This window comes from Cydia pomonella, chromosome 3, assembly GCF_033807575.1.
Source record: "Cydia pomonella isolate Wapato2018A chromosome 3, ilCydPomo1, whole genome shotgun sequence".
Lineage (NCBI taxonomy): Eukaryota > Metazoa > Arthropoda > Insecta > Lepidoptera > Tortricidae > Cydia > Cydia pomonella.
Window position 1 is genome coordinate 13,832,811 of NC_084705.1, and position 25,879 is coordinate 13,858,689.

The following is a 25,879-nucleotide window of genomic DNA, read 5'->3' on the forward strand; positions in this document are numbered from 1 at the left end:
ACCTTTCCAAAACTGACGAAAAAGTTTCATTTTATCCACAAGAGTGGTAAAGTAATTTCATACAAATTTTGAGCTATTTCCTCGTGTTGGCTGGTAGAACTGACTTTTGATTTTTTATCATAAATATTTAATAGCGTTCATTTGGATTGTTTTGTAATGTTTTACAGCTAGTATTTCATTCGTGTTGTTGTGGTGAAAAAATCTCGGTTACACTCGATAGCAAAGTTTGTTGTACGCTCGTGTCTGAAACCCTCACAACGCTTATGATTTCACTTTCCAAGTTTTGGAGTCTTTCGCTTGTTCGAATATCATTATTAGCACGAGAGGTCAAACAACAACTTTGCCCTCTTGTAAAACAAATAAATATTGTCATGTGTAGCAAGAAATAAGAGAAAGACTGGTTTACTCGCTACGAGAAATAAACGTTTATTTTAAATTTAGACATAAAAAAAAGAACATTAAAAAAAATTGGGATCACCGCAGGAATCTACAGATAAACATTTAATTCACACTAAATTATACAAATCCTATAAATGTTATCCATCTAACACGTGCCACGGAAATCAAACACAAGTAATAAATAAAAAGTATCTGCCACCGAAATCAGAAATACATCCAGTTAACTTTAAGAAGAAACGTGCCACAGAAATAAAACTTATGAAATGAAAAAAATACTGGCTAAATCTTTCTTGTTCCCTATTGGTACCAGTAAGGAACGGCCAGGAGTAAAGTCTACATAGCATAAAAATATTACAGAATTTAATGTATAAAATACACAGAAAAAAACCGTTGAATGAGTGTTTGCTAAAAATAGTTCATCTGGTTGTATTAATCAAAAAAATAATAATTGGACACTTCCCTTGAGAGAGACAGCTGCGTAGAAAAAAATAGGCTTAGGCCTATGATGCACCGCGTTAGCACAATAGGCACCCCCAACGTTCAGGCTGACGTCGGTGCTGTAGGTAGCTATCCCGGACGAACTAAGCCGGGTTTCGTGGTAGGCGCCTTAGTCCGCGTCCTTAAACGCAATAGTAAAAATATGCTTCCCCGGAAAGAAAAACCGCGACAAAGAGCGGTTTTCCCAATTTATAACGCGACAATCGTTATCAACAATAACAAAGGCACCGATGAGCAAAATTAATTTTATTCCCTTTTGAAAGATGTGATCAAATATGATCTCACGATGACACATTCTTCCTCTTTTCTTATTATTTTGGCAATTGTCAAACCAAACTCTCGGGAATCAACCTACAAAAAAGGTTTCTTCCAAAGCGTAATGCTGCACATGGTAATAAAAGGATATGGATATATGAAGTAGGTACCTATATTTCGAAAGCATTTTTTTAAACAAATACGATAAAACTTATCCCGAACGTTGTAATATAATCTAAATCATTCTAGCACAGGCGCGTCTAATTTTAACAGCGGATGGATGCACCCCCACCTATTACAGAAAAACAGAAAAGTCACAAAAGAGAAATTCGGTCGCACACGGGATTGGAACTCGCAACCTTGCTATTTAATAACCGTGCTACGCTACGACCAGCTGCCAGATGTGCTGAATTTGTTTATTTACTTGGATGGAAATTAATATCGAGTAATTGCTTCTGATTTATAATATTTAGTCGTTTCATTTTAATTAAGTCCGTAATAATATAAAAATAAAACGAACAACACGGTCGTGTTCATTTTGTTTACTCAATACCTACAGTTCTGTTTTAATTTAGAGAATACCTACCAAAACATTTACAAAAAGCGTAAAAAACATTGTATTTTACATTTCTTTTATTTTTTAAACCATCGTTGACTAGTAAACTAGTTACTGTTTAAAACAGTAAATTATTGAGATATTTTTTAATGCAATTTTGTGCGTTAATTGTATTATAATATAATATTATGTTTTCATTATGTATTATACATAAATGTAACGTCTGTGCTTAACACACATTCTGTGCTTTATTACATCAAATATAATTTTACAGTAATAAAACACACAACACAGCATTATTTGGGCATTTTCTAAAATACCTAAATATGGAAAACCTGATCCTTACATATCTGGATATTCTTGGGCTCATTCTACTCAGAATCGACAGCATTCTCAATCCTTCCATTAAAAAAGATTTCCCAAAGTATCCATTCCATTGTGTCATGTTTTAGTGTGAACAATTTTTTCAATGTGCAAGACGTAATGGAAACTACGATTTTCATACTTATATATTTTTGGAACATTTTTTTTAACACCAGGATTGAATATGCTAGTGATTCCAAATTGAAAGAAAATAACCCAAGAACACTAGAATCTGCGAGAATCAGGTCTTCAATGATATATCTTATAAAAAAGCTCACTTGGCAGCTTGTATTAATTTGCGGTATATAACTTTATTTTATAGACACCGTCCTAATAAATAATAAAACGTACGCAAAGTAGCTATACTGTATTCAGTATTCCCAACTTTCAGCAGCTAAGTTCCTAATGACAAGCCTCTTAGCAAGCCGAGTGCTGAGGCTGACGACCCGCTCCCTTATTTGATTTAGCACATTTGCTGCCTCGTGAAATGACAAAGAGATATGTCACATGTAAGTACCACCAAAAGTAATACGGAGCTTCCATTCAGTAAAATAAAATCATTATAGGGTAACATTTTAAATGGAACCATGCAAAACTTAGCGCTGTATAGTTCTTTGCTGAATTTTGTATTTTTATGAAATGTATTCTTATAAGTGTGTATTTTTGATATTACCACAAACTTAAACTAGACGTAGGTTTTAGTGCTGCAAAACTATTATGTATACTGTAAGTGTTTTAGGCTTCCGTACCAAAAAGGTACATACTTTTCCTACTCACAACACAATACTGAATATGGTCTTAAACGGATCTCCACTATTTTTGTTACATCTTGTATACAGATGAGGTTTATGAGCTTAGAATACCTACTCAACTACATTGTCGATAATAAAATGGTCCGATAACAAGTTTAGGGCGAGTATGTTTTATAGGTTTTATAGCTGGACTTCTTGGCGCTCGTTAGTTTTGTTCACTGATTATATTATTATACATTTTCGTTGCATGAGTCAATACACATTTTGTCTGAGTCAATACTTAACAATCATCGCTGTATGACATGTAAAATATCTTGATATATGTAGATTACATGCCTTAATATTAAATGTGCCTCAATAAGGTTTTTACATAATACTACGAGCCCGATTCGAAGAATGATTAAGAGACGTTTAAGATCTTGGAAATATCTTTAAAAGATCGATAACTAAACAACATGTCAAAATTGACGTTTATTTCGATTCCGCTGTGATCCCAATAAGATCTATCTACGATATTTCTAGCGTCAAAGTGACATTGGTTGCCCGAATCGAACTGCTTCTGTCAATTACACAACATACAAACGATATCTGAATGAAAACTTATCGAAACCAGAACTTATCGCTATCGTATTTCATTCTTCGCTACACATAATGCGTAATTGTATAAAACATACGAGACATATGAGTACTGTACCGACCTTACCTAAATAGGTTTTCTGGTATTTGAACAAGACAAGACGCTAATAAAATTTGCAAGTTGACTCATAGCTTTTGAGTTTTTAATCGTCTTTCTATCAATTTTGCGATAGAAAAATTTCAATGTTGCTCCGAAATACACTGTACGCTTATTTCTGATATGTATTGGGTTCTATTTTGATTATCTTTTGCCAAGTATGAAATATAACGCCGCCTTCTAACTTATTTCATTAATTAGATATTATGTCAATGTTGTTTTAGTATAGCCCGCATAACAAACCAGTAGGGCTAAGATGGTCGACTCTTTATCATTTGTCACTATGCCTGTCACGTTCTAACAAGTATGTAAGCGCGAAAGTGACTGGCATAGTGATAAGTGATAAAAATGGAACCATGCTGCCACTGCTGTAGGAGTAATATATGGTCGGCTCTTTGTCATTTGTCACCATGCCAGTCACGTTCTTGACCGAAGCATAACGTAGCGTATTTAGATTGTACTAGAGAATAAGTAGCCTTATTTCAATATGTCATATATATCCATTCGTGGCTCAGTTGGAATACGCTCGCTTTGCAATGACGAGGTTCTGGGTTCCAAACCCGAAAATAGAATTCTTTTTTGTTTTTATTTTTTTGCACTTTAATTTCCTATTTTTGATTGACTAAGCTTTCTAGCAGGGAGAGAGAGGATCCTCCCCTGGATCTATCCCCTGAATTGTAACATTTAGTATTTTTTTTAACTTAAATCTCGTATTGTTGATTGATCAAGCGAGCGCGAAGCGCGAGCTAAGCGCATTCATTTCAGTTTTTTTTGTCTGAACTCTTTTTCAGCCGTTAAAGTTCAATGAGACGGACAGACACATTGCCATATAAAATAGATAATTTTAGTTCCCGTTTCTGCCACGACTCTTCTCTTTCCGCATAGACTCTATACATTGTGCGTTTTGTGCCAAACCAAATAATTTTAATCAGTATAGTTGAGCCCCTCTTGCAAGGATACCTACAAAAGTTCCTCAGTATCCGTATAAAACATTATAAACTTCAATATTAACTTCCACGCATTTAGTTACTAAAGGTATTTTGAAATGCTTTTCGCTATAACATGGGATCCCGCGTCATGGTTGTTACGTTACCCATAACGTTTACCAAATTTATTACCTATGAAATTCGTTGTAATGTGATCTTTCTTTTCGAATAGTTGGTACAGGTTTCGAGAGCAAGGTATACTGGCGATGAGCTCATATAACCGAGACGAAGTTTTGTGAATTTGGTAGCAGGGTTCGTCCTTGAAGCGAGGTAATATATTATGTATATTACCGATGCCATAAACAGAATCTCTGATAAAACGCACCCGCACACTGGTAAAGGCTCACAAATGAGAACACAAATGCTGTATAGAGGGCGTTACGGAAAGATACCCCAGTTTAGTGGAATACTAAACATTAACGGATTAATTGATCACAAAATTGTGAGTGTTTAATTCGTTGTTGGGATTACAAGTTGTAGAGTATTTTGCAAAGTAACTTTGGTTCGTGATTATTTTTAACTCATTCTCATATCTTTTAATTCATCCCCTTATATAATCAGGTAATATAAATTATTGTATAAAATATACCTAACTATAGATCTATATATATCATGTTCTGATTAGGAAAAAGTAGAAGAAAAACATTTTTGACGTGATTTTTTTTAAGGAAGGTCGTCCAAGTCAGCCAACCCCAAAGGCCAAACATATTTTCTTTTTTTTTCTCGGACTTTTTAAGCTGATCCCCACTATTTTTGTTACAACCTGTATAGTTCATCATGTCTAAAATATAATATATCTGCATTCATAACTTTTTTTTCGACGTTGTCGTTTAATTCAATATTACATAAGTAACGCAATCCAATTAATATTCGAATCGGATGAGTAAAGCCGGGACAGCTAATAACTTTCAAGCCGACCCTCGTACATTGCTTTTCCAAGCCCTGAAATTCAGGGATGTACCTATGCTAGCTTACCCAAGGTTGTAAAACGTTTCCCTTTTGCAAAAAGGCAGGGCTTCCATTAAACCGCTTATGTCTATTACCCGTTGACATACATTCACAACGATCTCCACAGCCACTAAGTTTTCTCAAGTGTTTTATTAGCCTACAGATGTTGCAAGTGGGCCAAGGTCGGCCGTAAAGATTTAATGACCTGTATGGGCCTTGTTTATTTAGGAAGGGTTTCGTTTGTTCGCGTTAAGAATTTCAGTGAGTGCTAATATGAATTATGGGGTATTAAACGCCTAGGTATTCATATACCTGATGCTTTTTGTGTTTGAATGAAAAAAAAACGGTATAGATATATTCGCAAAAGGTTAATATCTTCATTGCTATGCTTATGATCAAAAATCTCCCATTATGAACAAGGAAAAATGTCACTTTTAGGTACGCGCGAGCACACGTTCACACGTGCACAAATAGTGCGAGGACCGGAAAACAAAGCTAATTGCTAACCTAACGAGGTACCTAGTTGCCAGGGTAAGGTTTCAGCCGAATCAGACAATCCAAGTTTTCGCATTACAGACAGTTTCCAAAGGCGAGTTACAGAGTAAAATTAGACCAAGCTAAGTTGGCAGAGATTTTGATAGCACAGACTGTGAGTGTTATTTTAAAAGTTTGAACTTCTATGAAATTTTGTCGTTTAAAATTATTGCCAAAGGTGCACTGACAATAAAAAAGCAGTGTAGTACTTACCAGCTGAAAAACCGTAAAAAAGAAGCCATTCATGAGTTGTTTTTCTAAAAATAAAACTTCTCGTATTCAACTTTTATTTGTCCTTTGGCAATACTTCGTTACTTGAAAATAATCAATAATTTTCTTAGTAATCAAGTTCTACTTTTTGATAGTTTAACTTCTAGAGTTAGATAGACCAACCTAAGTTGGCAGCGCTTTTGATAGGTAGCACAGGCTGTGCAAGATTTATTTTAAACGTCATAATTTCCTCAAACTGGTTTTAGAATTATACTTGTTGAAATCATATCCGTTACCTGCAGAAGAGGGCTGTTGGAATGTCGTCTGGAGTGCAGCCATTTACTCCGAGTAAAGAGTATATCCGCGAATTTAAAATTCTAACATATTGCCATATCTATACATTCTTAAAGTAGCAAAATAATGTATACTTAAACACAAGAGTGAATATGTGATGCATCGACCTGAAGAAAAGAATACTGATCGCGATATTAAATCCGTCTTTGTAATGCTTGCAAAATCGTCGTTTGAGTGAACCGGTACGTTTAGCAAACAATCGCGGCCCGATTCGAAGAATGATTAAGACACGCTTAAAATCTTGGAAAGATCTTTAAAAGATCGATAACTAAACGACATGTCAAAATTGACGTTTATTTCGATTCCGCTATGATCCCAATAACATCTATCTACGATATTTCTAACGTCCAAGTGACATTGGTTCCCGAATCGAGCTGCTTCTGTCAATTATGCGACATACAAACGATATCTAAATGAGAAATTATCTAAACCAGAACTTATCGTTATCGTATCTCATTCTTCAAATCGGGCCGTCGGAGTAGAAAACATGTTTTGGCATGCAGCTGTGGACTTTGTTAGCTACAAAAAATAATACTATACCCAAAATAAGTACCAATTTATAGCCAATTTGCACAAAATCGGACTGAAAGGAATCCTTAAAATGAGGTCTCTGCCCAACAAAATGTTCTCTTTTCCTGAAACGAATCCATTAAACAGGTTACGAAACGATGGTTATGTTGCTCCAAGGGGCTTTTATATGGTCCATTATATTTCCATAACAACGTCATTTGTATTCAAACGGTTAATTGTAGGTTTAAGTAGACCTAATTATACATTTTTAAGTCTTGTCTAAGTTAAGAGGAAAGGGAGCGGCTGTTTCTCGATACAAACGTAGTCCCAATTTTCCTCTCTTAATATTGACATTTTGGAAAATATTTTTACATAATCTGATGTATATTAACCATAGCTACTTATGCCCCTACGTTTGAAATTTTTAAATTTTCAATTATTTTTAAAATTTGGAGAGGAGCGAAGGACAGATTTCATACAAATTTTTAAATGATCTTACTTTTATAATAATAAAAATACCTGGGCGACCGAGCTTTGCTCGGTTATAACTATTTATTGTAATATGGTGGTGTATAGGTGATAATCTTAACTACATTTTTTTACTAAATTAAACTTGTCTAAAACAATAAAAATTAAAAAAAGCGGCCAAGTGCGAGTCGGACTCGCCCATGAAGGGTTCCGTACCATTTATGACGTATTAAAAAAAACTACTTACTAGATCTGGTTCAAACCAATTTTCGGTGGAAGTTTGCATGGTAATGTATATCATATTTTTTTTTTGATTTTTCATAATGTTATTTTAGAAGTTACAGGGGGGGGGACACACTTTTTTTCACTTTGAAAGTGTCTCTCGCGCAAACTATTCAGTTTAGAAAAAAATGATATTAGAAACCTAAATATCATTTTTGAAGACCTATCCGTCGATATCCCACACGTATGGGTTTGATGAAAAAAAATTTTTTTTTTTAATTTTATGACGTAAAAAAAAACTACTTACTAGATCTCGTTCAAACCAATTTTCGGTGGAAGTTTGCATGGTAATGTATATCATATTTTTTTTTTAGATTTTTCATTATGTTATTTTAGAAGTTACAGGGGGGGGACACTTTTTTCACTTTGGAAGTGTCTCTCGCGCAAACTATTCAGTTTAGAAAAAAATGATATTAGAAACCTAAATATCATTTTTGAAGACCTATCCCTATACCCCACACGTATGGGTCTGATGAAAAAATTTTTTTTTTAAATTTTATGACGTATTAAAAAAAAACTACTTACTAGATCTCGTTCAAACCAATTTTCGGTGGAAGTTTGCATGGCAATGTATATCATATATTTTTGTTAGATTTTCATTCTGTTATTTTAGAAGTTACGGGGGGGGGGGACACATTTTTCCACTTTGGAAGTGTCTCTCGCGCAAACTATTCAGTTTAGAAAAAAATGATATTAGAAACCTCAATATCATTTTTAATACTTACCCCACACGTATGGGTTTGATGAAAAAAGATTTTTTGAGTTTCAGTTCTAAGTATGGGGAACCCCCAAAATTTATTGTTTTTTTTTTCTATTTTTGTGTGAACATCTTAATGCGGTTCATAGAATACATCCACTTACTAAGTTTGAACAGTATAGCTCTTATAGTTTCGGAAAAAAGTGGCTGTGGCATAATCGGACAGACAGACGGACAATACATGACGAATCTATAAGGGTTCCGTTTTTTGCCATTTGGCTACGGAACCCTAAAAATATATATATAAACTTGAACATATAAAAAAAAAACAAAAGTTAATCACCGGGCGAGATTCCAACCCGTGACACTCGTTTCTAGCCGTCCGCGTCTTAACCCGCTGGACCAGACGGACAGTGGCCGGCAACACGAAATTAGCGACCATATTCTGCGTCGAAAGAAAAACGCACGAAAACTCGAAAACACGCGTTTTCCCAAAGATAAGACTAATCTAGATCGATTGTATACCCCCAAAAACCCCCATATACCAAATTTCAGCGAAATCGTTAGAGCCGTTTCTGAGATCACAGAAATATATATATATATATATATATATATATATATATATATATATATATATATATATATACAAGAATTGCTCGTTTAAAGGTAGGTATAAGATTATAAATTGGAAAAAAATCAAACGTAGGGGCATAGCTGTGATTGATATACAAAAAATTGTGTCAAAATACTTGTTGAATAGAAATGGATGTAATAAGCCCTTTATAGGTAAGGTTCTTACTTAAAACTTGCTATAATTTGGCAAGCCATTTCAGTCAGTAAAAAAAGACGGCAAATTTATAAAAAAATATGACTCGTGGGGTTTTCCAGAGTACAAGTTCTTGATCAATCGCGATTGTCGATTGACAATCAAGCATTAGTATTTCACTTACATGTGATATTTGGTGAAATAGAACTGTACCCCTAGTGTAAATTTGATCGACATCATAACGTGACGAACGCGTTTGCGTTAAGTCTCATTTTGTATAGGATTTTGAGTTTCCAAAACGTCCCGCTTGGCGCGCTCTTTCTAAATCCAATACAAAATGAGACTAAACGCGTTTGCGTACGTCACGTTTCGAAATCGAATTTATTTACACTAGGGGTACTGGTCCGAACACTATAATGGAACTTCTCTTCAATAAGTAGGTAACTATTTTACTTCTTTAGGCTGATTTTTCTTAGATGCACTACGGTTCTGAAGTAGCTTAATTTTTTTTGTTTCATATTATTGCTTATGGAAATGATCACAAATAGTAAGTTGCTAAAGATCTGGGCTATAACCAAACACAAAAATTCGCAAATTGCGGGCATCTTTCTCTGTCACTCTTATTACGCCTTAATTAGAGTAAAAAAGAAAGAAGCCCGTAATTTGCGAACTTCGGTGTTCGCGGTAGGCGCTCTATTGGGGGTGTAGCTCAACCAACGCCTAACCACGTTCAACGTGTTGCCTCCCTGTCACACTTACTTACGAATTTACGAGTGCGACAGAGAGGCAACAGCAACACGTCGAACATAGTTCGCGATAGGCCCTCTGTTTTAAACTATGCCTATCCCGACCCAGCCGCCTCGTCCTTTCAATTCAAACAAGCAAGGCAAAACGTTAGGTACTTGTACAGGCATAAAACGCAAGCAGCCAGCAGTAAACCCCAGGATAATAATGGGTCCTATTACCACACGCTTAATATACCCTCACGGTCACAATTAATCCAAATTGAATAGGTTGTTTGCCTTAACCGCAACGTATTCCAGACGCCGCCTTAGCCAACACTGCTACAATGTCGCTACTATCTAAAGGAAAGCATGAAAATATATAGATTTCCGTTAGTTCCGAATTTCGTCACCGGTAAAAGTAATTTGGTGTCGCTATAAAACATGGTTTAGTGGCAAAATCAAGGCTTTTTCTCAGATAAATGTTATTGCGAAGTCGTAATCTTTTTATTATTTGAATAAAGTGTCTATTTTACGTTCCATTTCCCGTTGGAATTTTGCATGGAGCGCATTGATTTGGTGATGTATACAGCCGGTATAGGTTTAGGCTGCGAGCGGCTATCAAACCGATAGTGGTATGGATCAAAACTAACTTAGGATTATATTGTTTTTTTTTATGGAACTTATTGTCCAAGGTATCATTTTAGGTTTAACACTAGCTATTAAGCGGAAAGAGGACGGCCGATTCTCCATACAAACGTAGTCCCCATTTTCCTCTCTGACATTTTGGAAAATGTTTTCACAGAATTTGATGTATATTAACCATGGCTATGCGTACGTTTGAGTTTTTATAGATTTATGTATTATTATAAAAATTAGGAGCGACAAACAAATTTCATACAAGATTTTAAATGCTTCTAACTCTTGTAATAATAAAAAATAAACGTAAGGGCATAGTTGTTGTTCATATACAACAAACTGTGTCAAAATATTTTCAATAATGTTAATATCCAGAAAGAAAAATGAGGACTACGTTTGTATGAACAGGTGATTTACCGCGGGTCCTCCACTTTCGTCTTAAGTGAAGGAAATTTTAAGGCCTATGCAAAGTCTTCTAATTGATCTAGTGTGGTGTGAGCCACTATGTGTAGACCAATGTTTCTAGTCTTAAGTCTAGAACATCAGAGAAGTCATGTACCCAGCAAGGGAAATTAATTGCCGTCTGAATGGGCACAGGCACCACTATTCATCAGTAGTTTCTTTTAACAAGGTAGGTTAAAACAAAACTCTGATTAACCTAGGTACGCATTGAATATGTAGATTGACGTTTCGAAATAGGTTCCTACGTTAGAGTGTAGTACAGTAAAGTTTGCACAACGATCCATTTTGCACTTGCGCTGCAAACCCTAGCTAAGAGTAATTTTGATTTAAAACTTAAATAGTTTTAGGCTACAGATTATAAATATGTGAACGGGGATACTACATAATATGAATGAATTAACGAATGAATATTTATTGCATGTCACATTACATAAATTGTTAAAGGTGGTACATTTTAGAAGGTATACATGTGACGCCCTGCAAGGGCAATAATGTTCGCGTTCAGATTGTTCCATTGCAATAGATTCGACGTCGTCGAGTCTGATCATTTGATCAAGAAATATAAGGTAAGTATGATAATAAAAATCATAACCTGTAATTTTGTAGGTAAAATACAATCATTGAGAAATATTTTAGTAAGAAATAATCTATCAATAAACTTAACTAGAATATGAATAAAACTAAACTTACATCAACATATAAAAACTATTTGAACAACCCATTCCGCATCGCTCCCGACGCTAAGGTGCCCATCACGCTTGCTGCGTTTCCGCGTTAAACCGCGATAGACAACCTTTGCGCTAGGAACGACCCCGAGCTGGGGTCAAGAGTGGCAAGACCCCTCTCCTGCAGACGACGCCCCAGTTCCCTGAGAAAAGATTTTGCCTTCGCGCACTAGCACCCAGGCGTCTCCACGGCAAGGGGAACGTATTCCGAGCGTGTTCGTAACGATATTTTGTCAAGTTAACTGCATAAAAAGTGTAAAAAGCCGGTTTATACAGTTCATTATAAGTTTTTGCAGTTTACGTTAATGCTTCCGTGTCCGACCACTCGGTGCTCCAGCGCCATTCATGGGTGATTTGCCATCTTATCGGCTGGCTCAGCTCAAGGCGTTCTTGAGTGCTGCTATCGACTTCGGAGGACCTTTCGACTGGGTCGCGGACGGGGAAACAAAACTTACAAGGCTTATATTTGCGTCTTCGTCTGCACCTCGACAAAGGCTATACACACGGAGCTCGTCACTGAACTGTCCTCAGACGCGTTTCTCGCCGCGCTTCGACGCTTCGTCGCACGTCGTGGTCGGTGTAATAGATTGGTGTCCGACCAGGGGAAAAATTTCGTCGGTGCGAGTAACATTTTGCAACGTCTCGTAGGAGATGCTGCTACGCATAGCGAGATTAAATTCGAATTTAATCCGCCAGGCAGCCCTCACTTCTCAGGTCTCGCGGAGGCCGGTATCAAGGCTGTAAAAACACACTTGTCGCGTGTCGTCGGGAACCAAAGGTTGACATATGAGGAATTTTCGACGATCTTAGCCCAAGTCGAGGCTTTACTCCACTCAGCACTGATCCCAACGACCTGTCGGCCTTGACACCGGGTCATTTCCTCACCACGGAACCCTTATCGGTCGTGCCTGAGGAAGACTTCTCAGACGTTCGGGTTAACCCTCTCCAACGCTGGAAGTTGCTTCAGAAGATACACCAGGACTTCTGGAACAAATGGTCGAAGGAGTATATGCATACTCTCCAGCAGCGGATGAAGGGGCATGACAGACATCGTAACGTCGAAGTTGGCGCACTTGTGCTCGTTGTGAACGAGCAGACGAGCCCAATGAAGTGGCCTCTGGGTCGCATTATCGATACACACCCCGGGTCCGACGGATCTGTCGTGTGGTTACTGTGCGCACTGCCACAAGGTTGTACAAACGAACTGTGGTCAAGCTGTGTCCACTACCTGCGTAGTCACTTTAGTGCGCTACATTTGTGTTGTCCATTCCTCGTTTAGTTTTAATATTATCGCACTCGTTCCACTTTCATTGTTCTTTTTCGCTTAGTCAAAATACTAGTGTATTTTGGTGGGCGGAATGTTCAGTTACGCCTTAATAATATACTTTCTGTATTCATTGTGGCAACACCATGCCACAGTTGACATTCAAATATTCAAAAAATAAACTGTTGCCCTGTCATACAGTTGACAGAGCCAGTGTGTCACAAACCTACCACTAGATCACATCGTTCCGCTATTCTCGTTATTATATTCGCGTTGACCCAAATCAGTAGCAAAGTAACATTATTAGTACATATTTAGTATCAGTGTTGTGTAGCCGAAGGACGCCGTGCACATCCGTGAAGTGGAAAATCCGTGGTCTAAGTTGGATGACTCAAGGTAACGGTTCTAAGCTTGCGACAAGGACAGCCGGAATCGCCACCAGCGGTCATCAGCGGCGACCGACGATTTCACCCCACAACTCCCGGACTATCTGATTTTTTCCAACAACATCGTTATATTTCAACCAATTTACACAAAACTTTAACAACCTACCTCAAGAATCACTCTATTGATAAATGAAAGTCGTATGAAAATACGTTCAGTACTGTTTAGTTTTGGAGTCGTTATAGAAGATGTAGTGAATTGACGTTTTCCCCTAGACTTGCGGACACTAGGTTGCGTGACAGTCGTGCACAAAGCGAATAGATAACGGGGGGCCTTGGTGTTACGTGTATATGTACCTATATACTTACTTTACTCTTTGGTATGTACATAATTATAGTTATGTGTTGTGTGACGTCATACAATTTTCAAAGAGCGTTTTGGGCGCGAAAGCATGGGCCAAAATATATTTTGTTAATTTAACATATTTAAAGCCGTTTTAGGGTAAAAGTTAAATTTTAGGGCAACGTTTGCTTAATATATAACTTATTACAAGCGTTTCAAAAAATTAGAAACAACCCCGGAATTAAATTGTTTGAATCTACACTCCTTACTTGCGATTTGCGTTACATAAACGTAGTGATTATATGCTCTTTGCGTTACATTACGTCATTTGGTAGATCGATTGAAATCTTGCACCTTTAGCCAGCAATTATATAAAATCGCAATCGATTTATGTCCAGGTATGTAGAGGCCTTATGAAACGAGTATGATAGAGTCTTCTCAAACGGCACTCGCAGGAAACGGTCGACAAACTATAAGTCAACTTGACACTGACACGTGCTACACAATCGAGCCCTTTGTTTTAATTGATCGTTGTGATTGTCAGTAAAGTGTATCAACCAATCACTGCGCAACCGTGTCAAGAATCTTGTGATATTATTCGTTCGAATTTAGTGACATTTCCATGTGACATCAGCGAGAACAGTAACATCACATATTTCGACCTCCATTCATCCTTCGATACTTGTGCGGTCTCGATTTTAACACTATTTTCAAATAAATTTAAATATTTTTCCACTGGAAAAGCTCAAACTGGGCTTATAAGTGTTTTACGCTTAGCTAGTAAGTGTATCATAAATAATTATAATTGAAAATGGCGTTGAAATCTACACCGGTACTGTTCGCAATGATCGGGCGCCTTTCGAGGCGTAGTTTTTCGACTTCAAAGGCTCTTTCGGCAAAGCCTATGACCGTTCGTGATGCCTTGAACCAGGCCATTGACGAGGAGATGGAACGGGACGAAAAAGTCTTTGTTTTGGGCGAAGAAGTTGCTCAATATGATGGCGCATACAAAGTTACTCGGTAAGTTTTCTTTGTGAAATTAAGTCGCTTAATGAAAGTTTTTTATAATTATTGAGCTCCATCCAAGCTTTTTATCATTTATTGAACTAACTTTATTAGGGGAAAGATAAAAGTACATATGTAGTTTCATTGAGATGGGATATGTTATGTAACCCAGTTTGTTGACAGATCAAGTTCATGTTATTATCTAGAGGCCGTGCAATTTTTGAAATGACTGGTTATACTAATGTCATGCTCAAGGACATGGTTTGTAAGGCCTTATAAAATTCAAAATTAAGTCTGCCATTTAATAATGAGAAATGCTATTCAGAAAAAAGCATAGAAATGATTGAAAAATTGTATTGTTTGCAAAATTAGCAGTTGTCTAAACTGAATATCCTATTCAATAAAATAAAAAGTAAACTCAATTACAGTTGTTACTTCCTTGTAAGTATGATGTGATGGTTTTATGTTTTTATTTATTTATCTGACTCACATAACAAGCTACTTATAGGCAATTGCAGAAATTACAGTATTAACTTTCAGTTCAGATCTGGACTATAACTCTAAACATGTGTGCACAGATGGATAAAAATAATAAGTAAAAATATAATGCTAGAGGTGAGATGCGATTTTTACGCTTTTACGATGGACAAGACAGTGAAATATGTGCATCACAATGTACACTCCGTTGCAATCTGATTAGTACCTTTCATAAACCAAACAAAGTAGAATTTCTTTTGTTTCATTGCTTTCTCAAACAAACAAAATTAATACCAATTTACTGTACAAAAAGGTTCAACTTAAAAGTAGAAAATCTTTGTATTGTATGGGGGCCTTACAATACAAGGCTAAAACTAAACTAGATCAAGTATTTAAATAATAAACAAACTTAAAATGGAGTGTGCGCCTTGCAATCCGGAGGTCATGGGTTCAAGCCCCGGCTCGTACCAATGAGTTTTTCGGAACATATGTACAAAATATCATTTGATATTTACCAGTCACTTTTCGGTGTAGGAAAACATTGTGAGGAAACCGGACTAAACCCAATAAGGCCTAGTTTACTCCCTGGGTTGGGGTCAGATGGCAGTCGCTTTCATAAAACTAGTGCCTATGCCAATTCTCAGGATTACTTGCCAAGCGGATCCCAGGCTCCCATGAGCTGTGGCAAAATGCTGAGACAACGCGAGGAAGAAGAAGAAATGACATTTCAATATTATTGATACATGCCATGCCACTTACACACCATACAGAAATGGATTACCTATCTAATAAACATTATTGTATTTAGTGAATTTTGTGTATACTTTATATATTCATTTCTAAGTTGCTAACGTTGAGTAGGTTGTTATAAATATAAAGGATCTATGTAAGGGGTATTTTATTGTTTAACTTTGGCAAAGAGTGGCCATCCAATAGCTTGTCAAGTATGTCAGAAGTAGAGCTCATTGTAGTCAATGTCTGAACTTCCCGAGACAAACAGCTTTATTGACTGAGCTAGCGAGACTTACCATGACAGCAAATATTTCCACCCTATCCTTCATATACGCCTTAGGGAGGCGCTGAGCAACATCTACCCTAAAAGATGAAAGATGATTCACCCCATTATGAATGAAAATCATACAATAGCCCAAGCCTACCAATATATAATATAAATACAAAAGAAAGAAATGAAAACAAGCATTTTATTCTTAAGCTTTTCATTACAGAGGCCTATGGAAAAAGTATGGAGACAAAAGAGTCCTGGATACGCCCATCACGGAGGCTGGCTTTGCTGGCCTGGCTGTGGGTGCTGCATTTGCTGGCCTCAAACCCATCTGCGAGTTCATGACCTTTAACTTTTCCATGCAGGCTATTGATCATGTGAGTTAGAACTATTAAATGTGTGTGCATGTATATGGATATGATGGCCGCTTTGGCTACATAACAGTGTGATAAGGACAGTATCAGTCTCTTTCAATCATGTGGTCTTTAAGTGACACTTATTTTAACACTGCTGAAAGTATGACTAAATCATGCTGCTCGGCATGCTACATTAACATAAATTCAATTTTGCCAAATTAGTTGTTGAAAAATAAACTTGTAACTTTGGTCAACCTAAAACAGTAATATAATAACTACATATTGATAACTGATAGTGATAGCAAGTGATTCAAAAGAAAATGAAAATGAATTTTATTTGTCTGGAGAAATTCTTTTTTTTTCTAAATTATAATAACAAGTGGTCTTACATTTTTACCCGAATACGCATCAATGGATTTTTATTGATTTATAAACTACCTATCTCCTGTTTTCATTTATTACCATCACCTTATTTGGATAACGCATGGGGCATTGTTTGGGATACTTTCCTTTGAGTGTGTGGAGGGTTTTTCCGACGTCGAATTCTTGTGATATACACCTGCTTTTATGGCGAACGCGAATGTCTTAGCTGTTTTGCCTAGCTTATCCTGTCTTGACAGCTTTGTGGTTCTGTCTAATCAATACACTGCCCTATTTTTTCCAGATCATCAACTCAGCCGCGAAAACGTTCTACATGTCAGCGGGCAACGTGCCGGTGCCGATCGTGTTCCGCGGGCCCAACGGCGCGGCGGCCGGCGTGGCCGCGCAGCACTCGCAGTGCTTCGGCGCGTGGTTCAGCCACTGCCCCGGCCTCAAGGTCGTCATGCCGTACAGTGCCGAGGACGCTAAAGGTAACTTCAAGACAACATACAATGCAGCAGCCAAACCTAACAACATATAACCATTCTATAATCTTTAATAAAATAATAGAAATAAACCAACTACACAACAGTTTGAAATGCACTTTAAAATTACCTATTTAAAACCATAGTGCATCTCATAACAATCACAATTAGCCCCAAGACCAAAAAAACTTGATGTGGAGTTCCATTCCGGTCATCATGGGCAGTTCCATTTCACCAAATAGCACTGTTTCATTGCAAATGCTTGGTGTTTAGATTGAAATAAAAAATCGTTCCCTCGATTTCTCATATATTATGAGAAATACATACTTATTGAAAGTTTGACATAAAATATCATAAAATCATAAAATAATTTTCCAAATTAAAACAACCAAATTGTGAACCTGAACTTCCTTCTTTTTGGAATTTTGAAATCGTTTAAAAAGAGGAATTTCATTATAAGCCTTAAGTACGTCGAAACGGAGAATTTTTATTTTGCCATTATATGTCCTATTTATCTATCAATTGGTTATAAATATTATAATCAGTTTATTTAAAAATATTTATTTCCCAGGTCTCCTGAAAGCCGCTATTCGCGACCCCGACCCAGTTGTAGTACTAGAAGACGAGATCTTGTATGGTATGCAGTTCCCCATGTCTGACGAAGCACTGTCGCCAGATTTTGTCTTACCATTCGGTAAGTAAGGGCAAACTACGAAACAGTTTCGTAATAATTGCTAATTATGTGGTATAAAATACCGAACGACCGATTTAGTAACCCATAGCCGGTAATTCCTATCTTAGCCGAGGTATTTAGGGCTTACTAAAAAAAAAGTTGAAATTCAACTTAGAAAACCATTTATAAACTGTAAGTTAAATGTACAAAGTGAACTTGCATTTGGCCGAAAATTTTGTGGATACGAGGGTTGATTGAAAAATTCGCGGCCTGGCCAATCCAAAAAAAAACTTTTTTCTTTTTTCTGCCGCCATTTTGAACTGTCATTATTCAACTGTCTTCCCGCGAAATTTCAATTGTCGTCTATATTCAAAAGCAATTTTACGGCATATTTAAAGTTACGTGTCGGTAGATATCGTGAAAATAGTGAAATTAGAGCAGCGTGCTGTGATTAAATACCTGCATAAAAAAGGATTGACTCCGAAGCAAATTTATGATGATATGCAAAGTACATTAGGGCAATCCTGTCCATCATATACGATGGTGAAAAAATGGGCAGCTGAATTCAAACGTGGACGATATAGTATCGCAGATGACCCTCGTCCCGGGAGGCCAACAACGGTGACTGACACGGACAATGTGGCAATTATATGCGAAATGATAATGAAAGACCGGCGATTAAAGGTGCGGGAAATAGCTGACATCGTAGGCATCTCTTATGAAATAACTCAAAATATTCAACGAATTAGGTTTTTCCAAGGTGTCGGCGAGATGGGTCCCGAGGCTTCTTTGAGTGGAACAAAAAATCGCTCGCCGTACTAATTCACGTGAATGTGACCTGCCGATACGATACTCAAGACTTTTTGGACAGATTTGCAACTATGGACGAGACGTGGGTCTACCACTATACACCAGAGACCAAACAGCAATCGAAGCAGTGGGTTCGTCCTGGATCTCCGCCTCCCAAAAAAGCCAAAGCAATTTTGTCGGCCAATAAAGTCATGGCATCTGTTTTCTGGGATGCAAAGGGAATAATAATGGTTGACTATCTCCAGAGAGGTAAAACTATAAATTCCGACTATTATTGCGATAAAAAGACCTGGAATGTTGACAAAGAAAGTTATCTTCCATCAGGACAATGCACGTGTTCACAAATTGCCAAATGTGGATTTGAATTATTGCCCCACCAACCCTATTCACCCGATTTAGCATCATCGGACTTTCATCTGTTCCCCAATTTAAAAAAAAAAACATGGGTGGTATGAAATTTTCAAGCAACGCCGAGGTCCAAGCTGAGGTGGATGCCTATTTTGAAGGTCTCGAGGAAAGCTTCTTCAAAAGTGGTGTAATGGCTCTGGAATCCAGATGGAACAAGTGCATTCAACTCTACGGGGACTATGTAGAAAAATAAAAATAAATTAAATAACCTCTGTTTTGTTTTTAATATTCAGGCCGCGAATTTTTCAATCCATTTTCATAAATACATTTCCGGCGCATTTCGCTAAAGTGCCCACAACAGTTATTAGGCACAAAGTGATCCATGTTTTAATGGAACAGCAAACTTTTAAAAACAAAAGCTAATTACAGTAGAATTTATCAGATTCGGATCCAAGATTTTGGTTTGGGAGGGGTTTTAGGTGACCGTAAGTCATGAATTGAATTGAAAAAATGTTTTGATTTACAGGCAAGGCTAAGATTGAGCGTGAAGGAAGCCACATTACGCTGGTGTGCGCCGGCAAAGCCACCGACACCGCGCTGCAGGCCGCCGCTGAGCTCGCCTCCAAAGGTCAGCTTGCATGTTCACAAATAACGCCATATGTTAAGGTCGAACTTGAAAGTAGTTAGATATTATGCTGGTATGTGCTGGCTAAGCCACCGACACCGCACTGCAGGCCGCCGCTGATGTCGCCATCAAAGCTCAGTTAGCATGCAGGTGAAGGTGGCATTAGTGTCATGGTGTTATGCACTGGCAAAGCCACTGATAACACGTTGTAAGCTATCGCTAAACTCGTTACCAAAGGTGAGTTAGCATGCTCGCAAAATCGCCTTTAGGAACCTTATGTAAAGGTCGAGCACGAAGGCCGTTTCATCACGCTAGTGTGTACGCCGGCAAAGAAAATAAAGGTCAGTTGGCACGTCGCAAATATCGTCCTTTAAAGCCTTTTATGAATGACGTAAATTGCCAGTAGTAAGTACTTGCATGCACTTGACATTGACTCATAGTGCTGTACAAGACCAATATAAAATGTACAAATTCAAAATGCTGTTGGGACTGCCTCGTTACTGCAGCGCTTCAGGGATGTTCGCCGCGGAACGAACTGATGATTTCTATGCCATTAGACGTAATCGAATAGCGTTTCTGTTGTGCCGGGTGCGGGGCAGTCACAACAGCATACTCAAGGTCATAGTTGTGAGGGTGAATTGTACCTTCTAAAAATTTTGGGTAGAATTAATTAGAAATAAATAATGTAGTAGTTAAGTTACTAACGTAGCCATAAGCCATACTAACAATTATATGGATAAAATGGATCTGAAATAAAGAATTAAAACCTAATAAAAAACAACGCAAGTCATTTGGTCCTCGTCTTATCACTGTGTTTGCATACCTTTCATACCTTTTTGCGTTTTAAACCTGATATCTCAATGTATGAATGAGATGTACCCATAAAATAGTAAATGCGAATACCTAACCAGTGATAGTTTGTTTCAGGTGTGGAGTGCGAAGTGATCAACCTGCGATCCCTGCGGCCGCTGGACTTCGACACGATCGCGCAGTCCGTCGCCAAGACGCACCACCTCGTCACCGTCGAGCAGGGCTGGCCACAAAGCGGTGTGTATTACGTAACTCACTAATAAGAGTACTATTCACTCATATAATAGTACATTACGATACAAGTGCGAAAAATAGGAAATTCGAAACGAGTGGCGATAAATTAAAACACGACCGAAGGGAGTGTTTTAAATCGACACGAGTTGCGAATTACCTATTCGCACATGTATCGTACAACGTTTTACAGTACATATGGCCCTTTAAATGTTCGACACAGTAACGTAATATGCTACTTCTCGCACTAGTGCTATAAAGTAGCCCCATATGTACTGTAAATAATATATCATTGTCTTCTGCGCTCTAAAACCCGCATTGCTGATGTAGGCGAAGAAACCGCTGGGCTCCAATGGGACTGAGCCGATCACGTCTACCGGAACTTATCGCCTACATCGAACTGCTTTACTCTATCGCTCGAATATGCAAGAGACAGGCAGACAATGATTTTTGACGTCAGCAGCAGCTCGAACAAGGGTAATTTGCTGCTTAAAAACAGTGAGCAAAATCGCATTTTGCTCACTGAGATTTAATTTGCGCAATAACATTCAAGTGACCTTTGTTTATTTTATATTCGAATGACATTTCAACGTGCGGGGCCTAATAGAAGTTCGAAATATTTGGATTCTATTGTCTTTGTCCCTTTCACGTCATTAGCAAAAAGAAAGACAAAAATACATGCATACGTAATTCAACGGTATATTGACGGTTTATAATAGGGGTCTATTATAAACCTTATAAATATATAAGGGGTAAATAAGTCAGACCGCATCGTTCCAATAATATAAATACCGTATTTTATTATACAATGAAAACAATGAACTTATACAAATTTACGCAATTCTTACGCAGTAAATAATTCTACTTAACTACTTTTAACATGATAATATATATAAATGTATGAAGTATCTGTTTTCTATGCAAACCGAGTTAAAATATAGCGAAATAGTAATATACACACGTTAGTTTTCGGTTCGTCTTGTTTACTTATAATTTCTTTAAAAATAAAACTTTGATTTTTTTTGTTGTTTATTTCATTGCATGTTTGAGAAAAGCACTATACATACCTCGGCGGGAAATATGGGGTTGCCCCGGCCTCTGTAGTAATGTTCTATTATTGGGTATAATATGCAGGCATCGGCGCGGAGATCTGCGCGCGCGTGATGGAGTCGCCCACGTTCTTCGAGCTGGACGCGCCGGCGTGGCGCGTGACGGGCGCCGACGTGCCCATGCCCTACACGCGCAGCCTCGAGCTGCTCGCGCTGCCCCGCCCCGACAGCGTCGTGGGCGCCGTGTCCGCCGTGCTGCAGAACAAGTGAGTGCAGTAGCCAACTCCCCCTGCACGTGCCCATGCCCTACACGCGCAGCCTCGAGCTGCTCGCGCTGCCCCGCCCCGACAGCGCCGTGGGCGCCGTGTCCGCCGTGCTGCAGAACAAGTGAGTGCAGTAGCCAACTCCCCCTGCACGTGCCCATGCCCTACACGCGCAGCCTCGAGCTGCTCGCGCTGCCCCGCCCCGACAGCGTCGTGGGCGCCGTGTCCGCCGTGCTGCAGAACAAGTGAGTGCAGTAGCCAACTCCCCCTGCACGTGCCCATGCCCTACACGCGCAGCCTCGAGCTGCTCGCGCTGCCCCGCCCCGACAGCGTCGTGGGCGCCGTGTCCGCCGTGCTGCAGAACAAGTGAGTGCAGTAGCCAACTCCCCCTGCACGTGCCCATGCCCTACACGCGCAGCCTCGAGCTGCTCGCGCTGCCCCACCCCGACAGCGTCGTGGGCGCCGTGTCCGACGTGCTGCAGAACAAGTGAGTGCAGTAGCCAACTCCCCCTGCACGTGCCCATGCCCTACACGCGCAGCCTCGAGCTGCTCGCGCTGCCCCGCCCCGACAGCGTCGTGGGCGCCGTGTCCGCCGTGCTGCAGAACAAGTGAGTGCAGTAGCCAACTCCCCCTGCACGTGCCCATGCCCTACACGCGCAGCCTCGAGCTGCTCGCGCTGCCCCGCCCCGACAGCGTCGTGGGCGCCGTGTCCGCCGTGCTGCAGAACAAGTGAGTTCAGTAGCCAACTCCCCCTGCACGTGCCCATGCCCTACACGCGCAGCCTCGAGCTGCTCGCGCTGCCCCGCCCCGACAGCGTCGTGGGCGCCGTGTCCGCCGTGCTGCAGAACAAGTGAGTGCAGTAGCCAACTCCCCCTGCACGTGCCCATGCCCTACACGCGCAGCCTCGAGCTGCTCGCGCTGCCCCGCCCCGACAGCGTCGTGGGCGCCGTGTCCGCCGTGCTGCAGAACAAGTGAGTGCAGTAGCCAACTCCCCCTGCACGTGCCCATGCCCTACACGCGCAGCCTCGAGCTGCTCGCGCTGCCCCGCCCCGACAGCGTCGTGGGCGCCGTGTCCGCCGTGCTGCAGAACAAGTGAGTGCAGTAGCCAACTCCCCCTGCACGTGCCCATGCCCTACACGCGCAGCCTCGAGCTGCTCGCGCTGCCCCGCCCCGACAGCGTCGTGGGCGCCGTGTCCGCCGTGCTGCAGAACAAGTGAGTGCAGTAGCCAACTCCCCCTGCACGTGCCCATGCCCTACACGCGCAGCCTCGAGCTGCTCGCGCTGCCCCGCCCCGACAGCGTCGTGGGCGCCGTGTCCGCCGTGCTGCAGAACAAGTGAGTGCAGTAGCCAACTCCCCCTGCACGTGCCCATGCCCTACACGCGCAGCCTCGAGTTGCTCGCGCTGCCCCGCCCCGACAGCGTCGTGGGCGCCGTGTCCGCCGTGCTGCAGAACAAGTGAGTGCAGTAGCCAACTCCCCCTGCACGTGCCCATGCCCTACACGCGCAGCCTCGAGCTGCTCGCGCTGCCCCGCCCCGACAGCGTCGTGGGCGCCGTGTCCGCCGTGCTGCAGAACAAGTGAGTGCAGTAGCCAACTCCCCCTGCACGTGCCCATGCCCTACACGCGCAGCCTCGAGCTGCTCGCGCTGCCCCGCCCCGACAGCGTCGTGGGCGCCGTGTCCGACGTGCTGCAGAACAAGTGAGTGCAGTAGCCAACTCCCCCTGCACGTGCCCATGCCCTACACGCGCAGCCTCGAGCTGCTCGCGCTGCCCCGCCCCGACAGCGTCGTGGGCGCCGTGTCCGCCGTGCTGCAGAACAAGTGAGTGCAGTAGCCAACTCCCCCTGCACGTGCCCATGCCCTACACGCGCAGCCTCGAGCTGCTCGCGCTGCCCCGCCCCGACAGCGTCGTGGGCGCCGTGTCCGCCGTGCTGCAGAACAAGTGAGTGCAGTAGCCAACTCCCCCTGCACGTGCCCATGCCCTACACGCGCAGCCTCGAGCTGCTCGCGCTGCCCCGCCCCGACAGCGTCGTGGGCGCCGTGTCCGCCGTGCTGCAGAACAAGTGAGTGCAGTAGCCAACTCCCCCTGCACGTGCCCATGCCCTACACGCGCAGCCTCGAGCTGCTCGCGCTGCCCCGCCCCGACAGCGCCGTGGGCGCCGTGTCCGCCGTGCTGCAGAACAAGTGAGTGCAGTAGCCAACTCCCCCTGCACGTGCCCATGCCCTACACGCGCAGCCTCGAGCTGCTCGCGCTGCCCCGCCCCGACAGCGTCGTGGGCGCCGTGTCCGCCGTGCTGCAGAACAAGTGAGTGCAGTAGCCAACTCCCCCTGCACGTGCCCATGCCCTACACGCGCAGCCTCGAGCTGCTCGCGCTGCCCCGCCCCGACAGCGTCGTGGGCGCCGTGTCCGCCGTGCTGCAGAACAAGTGAGTGCAGTAGCCAACTCCCCCTGCACGTGCCCATGCCCTACACGCGCAGCCTCGAGCTGCTCGCGCTGCCCCGCCCCGACAGCGTCGTGGGCGCCGTGTCCGCCGTGCTGCAGAACAAGTGAGTGCAGTAGCCAACTCCCCCTGCACGTGCCCATGCCCTACACGCGCAGCCTCGAGCTGCTCGCGCTGCCCCGCCCCGACAGCGTCGTGGGCGCCGTGTCCGCCGTGCTGCAGAACAAGTGAGTGCAGTAGCCAACTCCCCCTGCACGTGCCCATGCCCTACACGCGCAGCCTCGAGCTGCTCGCGCTGCCCCGCCCCGACAGCGTCGTGGGCGCCGTGTCCGCCGTGCTGCAGAACAAGTGAGTGCAGTAGCCAACTCCCCCTGCACGTGCCCATGCCCTACACGCGCAGCCTCGAGCTGCTCGCGCTGCCCCGCCCCGACAGCGTCGTGGGCGCCGTGTCCGCCGTGCTGCAGAACAAGTGAGTGCAGTAGCCAACTCCCCCTGCACGTGCCCATGCCCTACACGCGCAGCCTCGAGCTGCTCGCGCTGCCCCGCCCCGACAGCTTCGTGGGCGCCGTGTCCGCCGTGCTGCAGAACAAGTGAGTGCAGTAGCCAACTCCCCCTGCACGTGCCCATGCCCTACACGCGCAGCCTCGAGCTGCTCGCGCTGCCCCGCCCCGACAGCGTCGTGGGCGCCGTGTCCGCCGTGCTGCAGAACAAGTGAGTGCAGTAGCCAGAGGTTTGTCAATTTGTTAAAATAAGGGGGTAAATATATTGCTCATTTTGTGTTTGTTATGCCCCAAAGCATGTTGTAAAGGTTCTGCAAATGCATTAAATTATTTTTTCTTCAATACCTACACGTTTACAGACTACATAACAGGATCCTTTTTTTTTCAGAATATCTCAAGCAGCCAGCCAGTAATCGGGTAATCTCGACCATACTCCACTGCGGCTTTTATTGTAAATAATTATATTTTATTATTTATTTTTTACTTATTTTCAAAATGTGGCGTTCACTGCCTCCTGCAATCTGAGATGTATCTGAGCAATGTATGAACTGTGAATGGAGAATTTAGATAATGTTATTAAAGAAATCTGTTAGGAAA

At 41.5% G+C, this 25,879-nt stretch overlaps 1 protein-coding gene and 2 long non-coding RNA genes across 3 annotated transcripts; all 3 read left to right on the top strand.

Moving 5' to 3' along the window:
• Positions 1–14,427: 14,427 nt before the first annotated feature.
• LOC133516633 (pyruvate dehydrogenase E1 component subunit beta, mitochondrial) lies at positions 14,428–22,472 on the top strand. Its single transcript, XM_061849650.1, has 8 exons — positions 14,428–14,869; positions 16,558–16,711; positions 17,355–17,541; positions 18,107–18,229; positions 19,893–19,994; positions 20,919–21,038; positions 22,167–22,347; positions 22,400–22,472. The coding sequence occupies exons 1-8, from the start codon at positions 14,661–14,663 to the stop codon at positions 22,470–22,472; spliced, it is 1,149 nt and encodes a 382-aa protein (XP_061705634.1). The 5' UTR covers positions 14,428–14,660.
• On the top strand, positions 14,876–16,143 carry LOC133516113 (uncharacterized). The gene is made up of 2 exons (XR_009799178.1): positions 14,876–15,295; positions 15,976–16,143. It is a non-coding gene; the product is annotated as an uncharacterized LOC133516113 (long non-coding RNA).
• Positions 22,473–25,399: 2,927 nt separating the features above from the next.
• On the top strand, positions 25,400–25,879 carry LOC133516112 (uncharacterized). The gene is made up of 2 exons (XR_009799177.1): positions 25,400–25,493; positions 25,671–25,879. It is a non-coding gene; the product is annotated as an uncharacterized LOC133516112 (long non-coding RNA).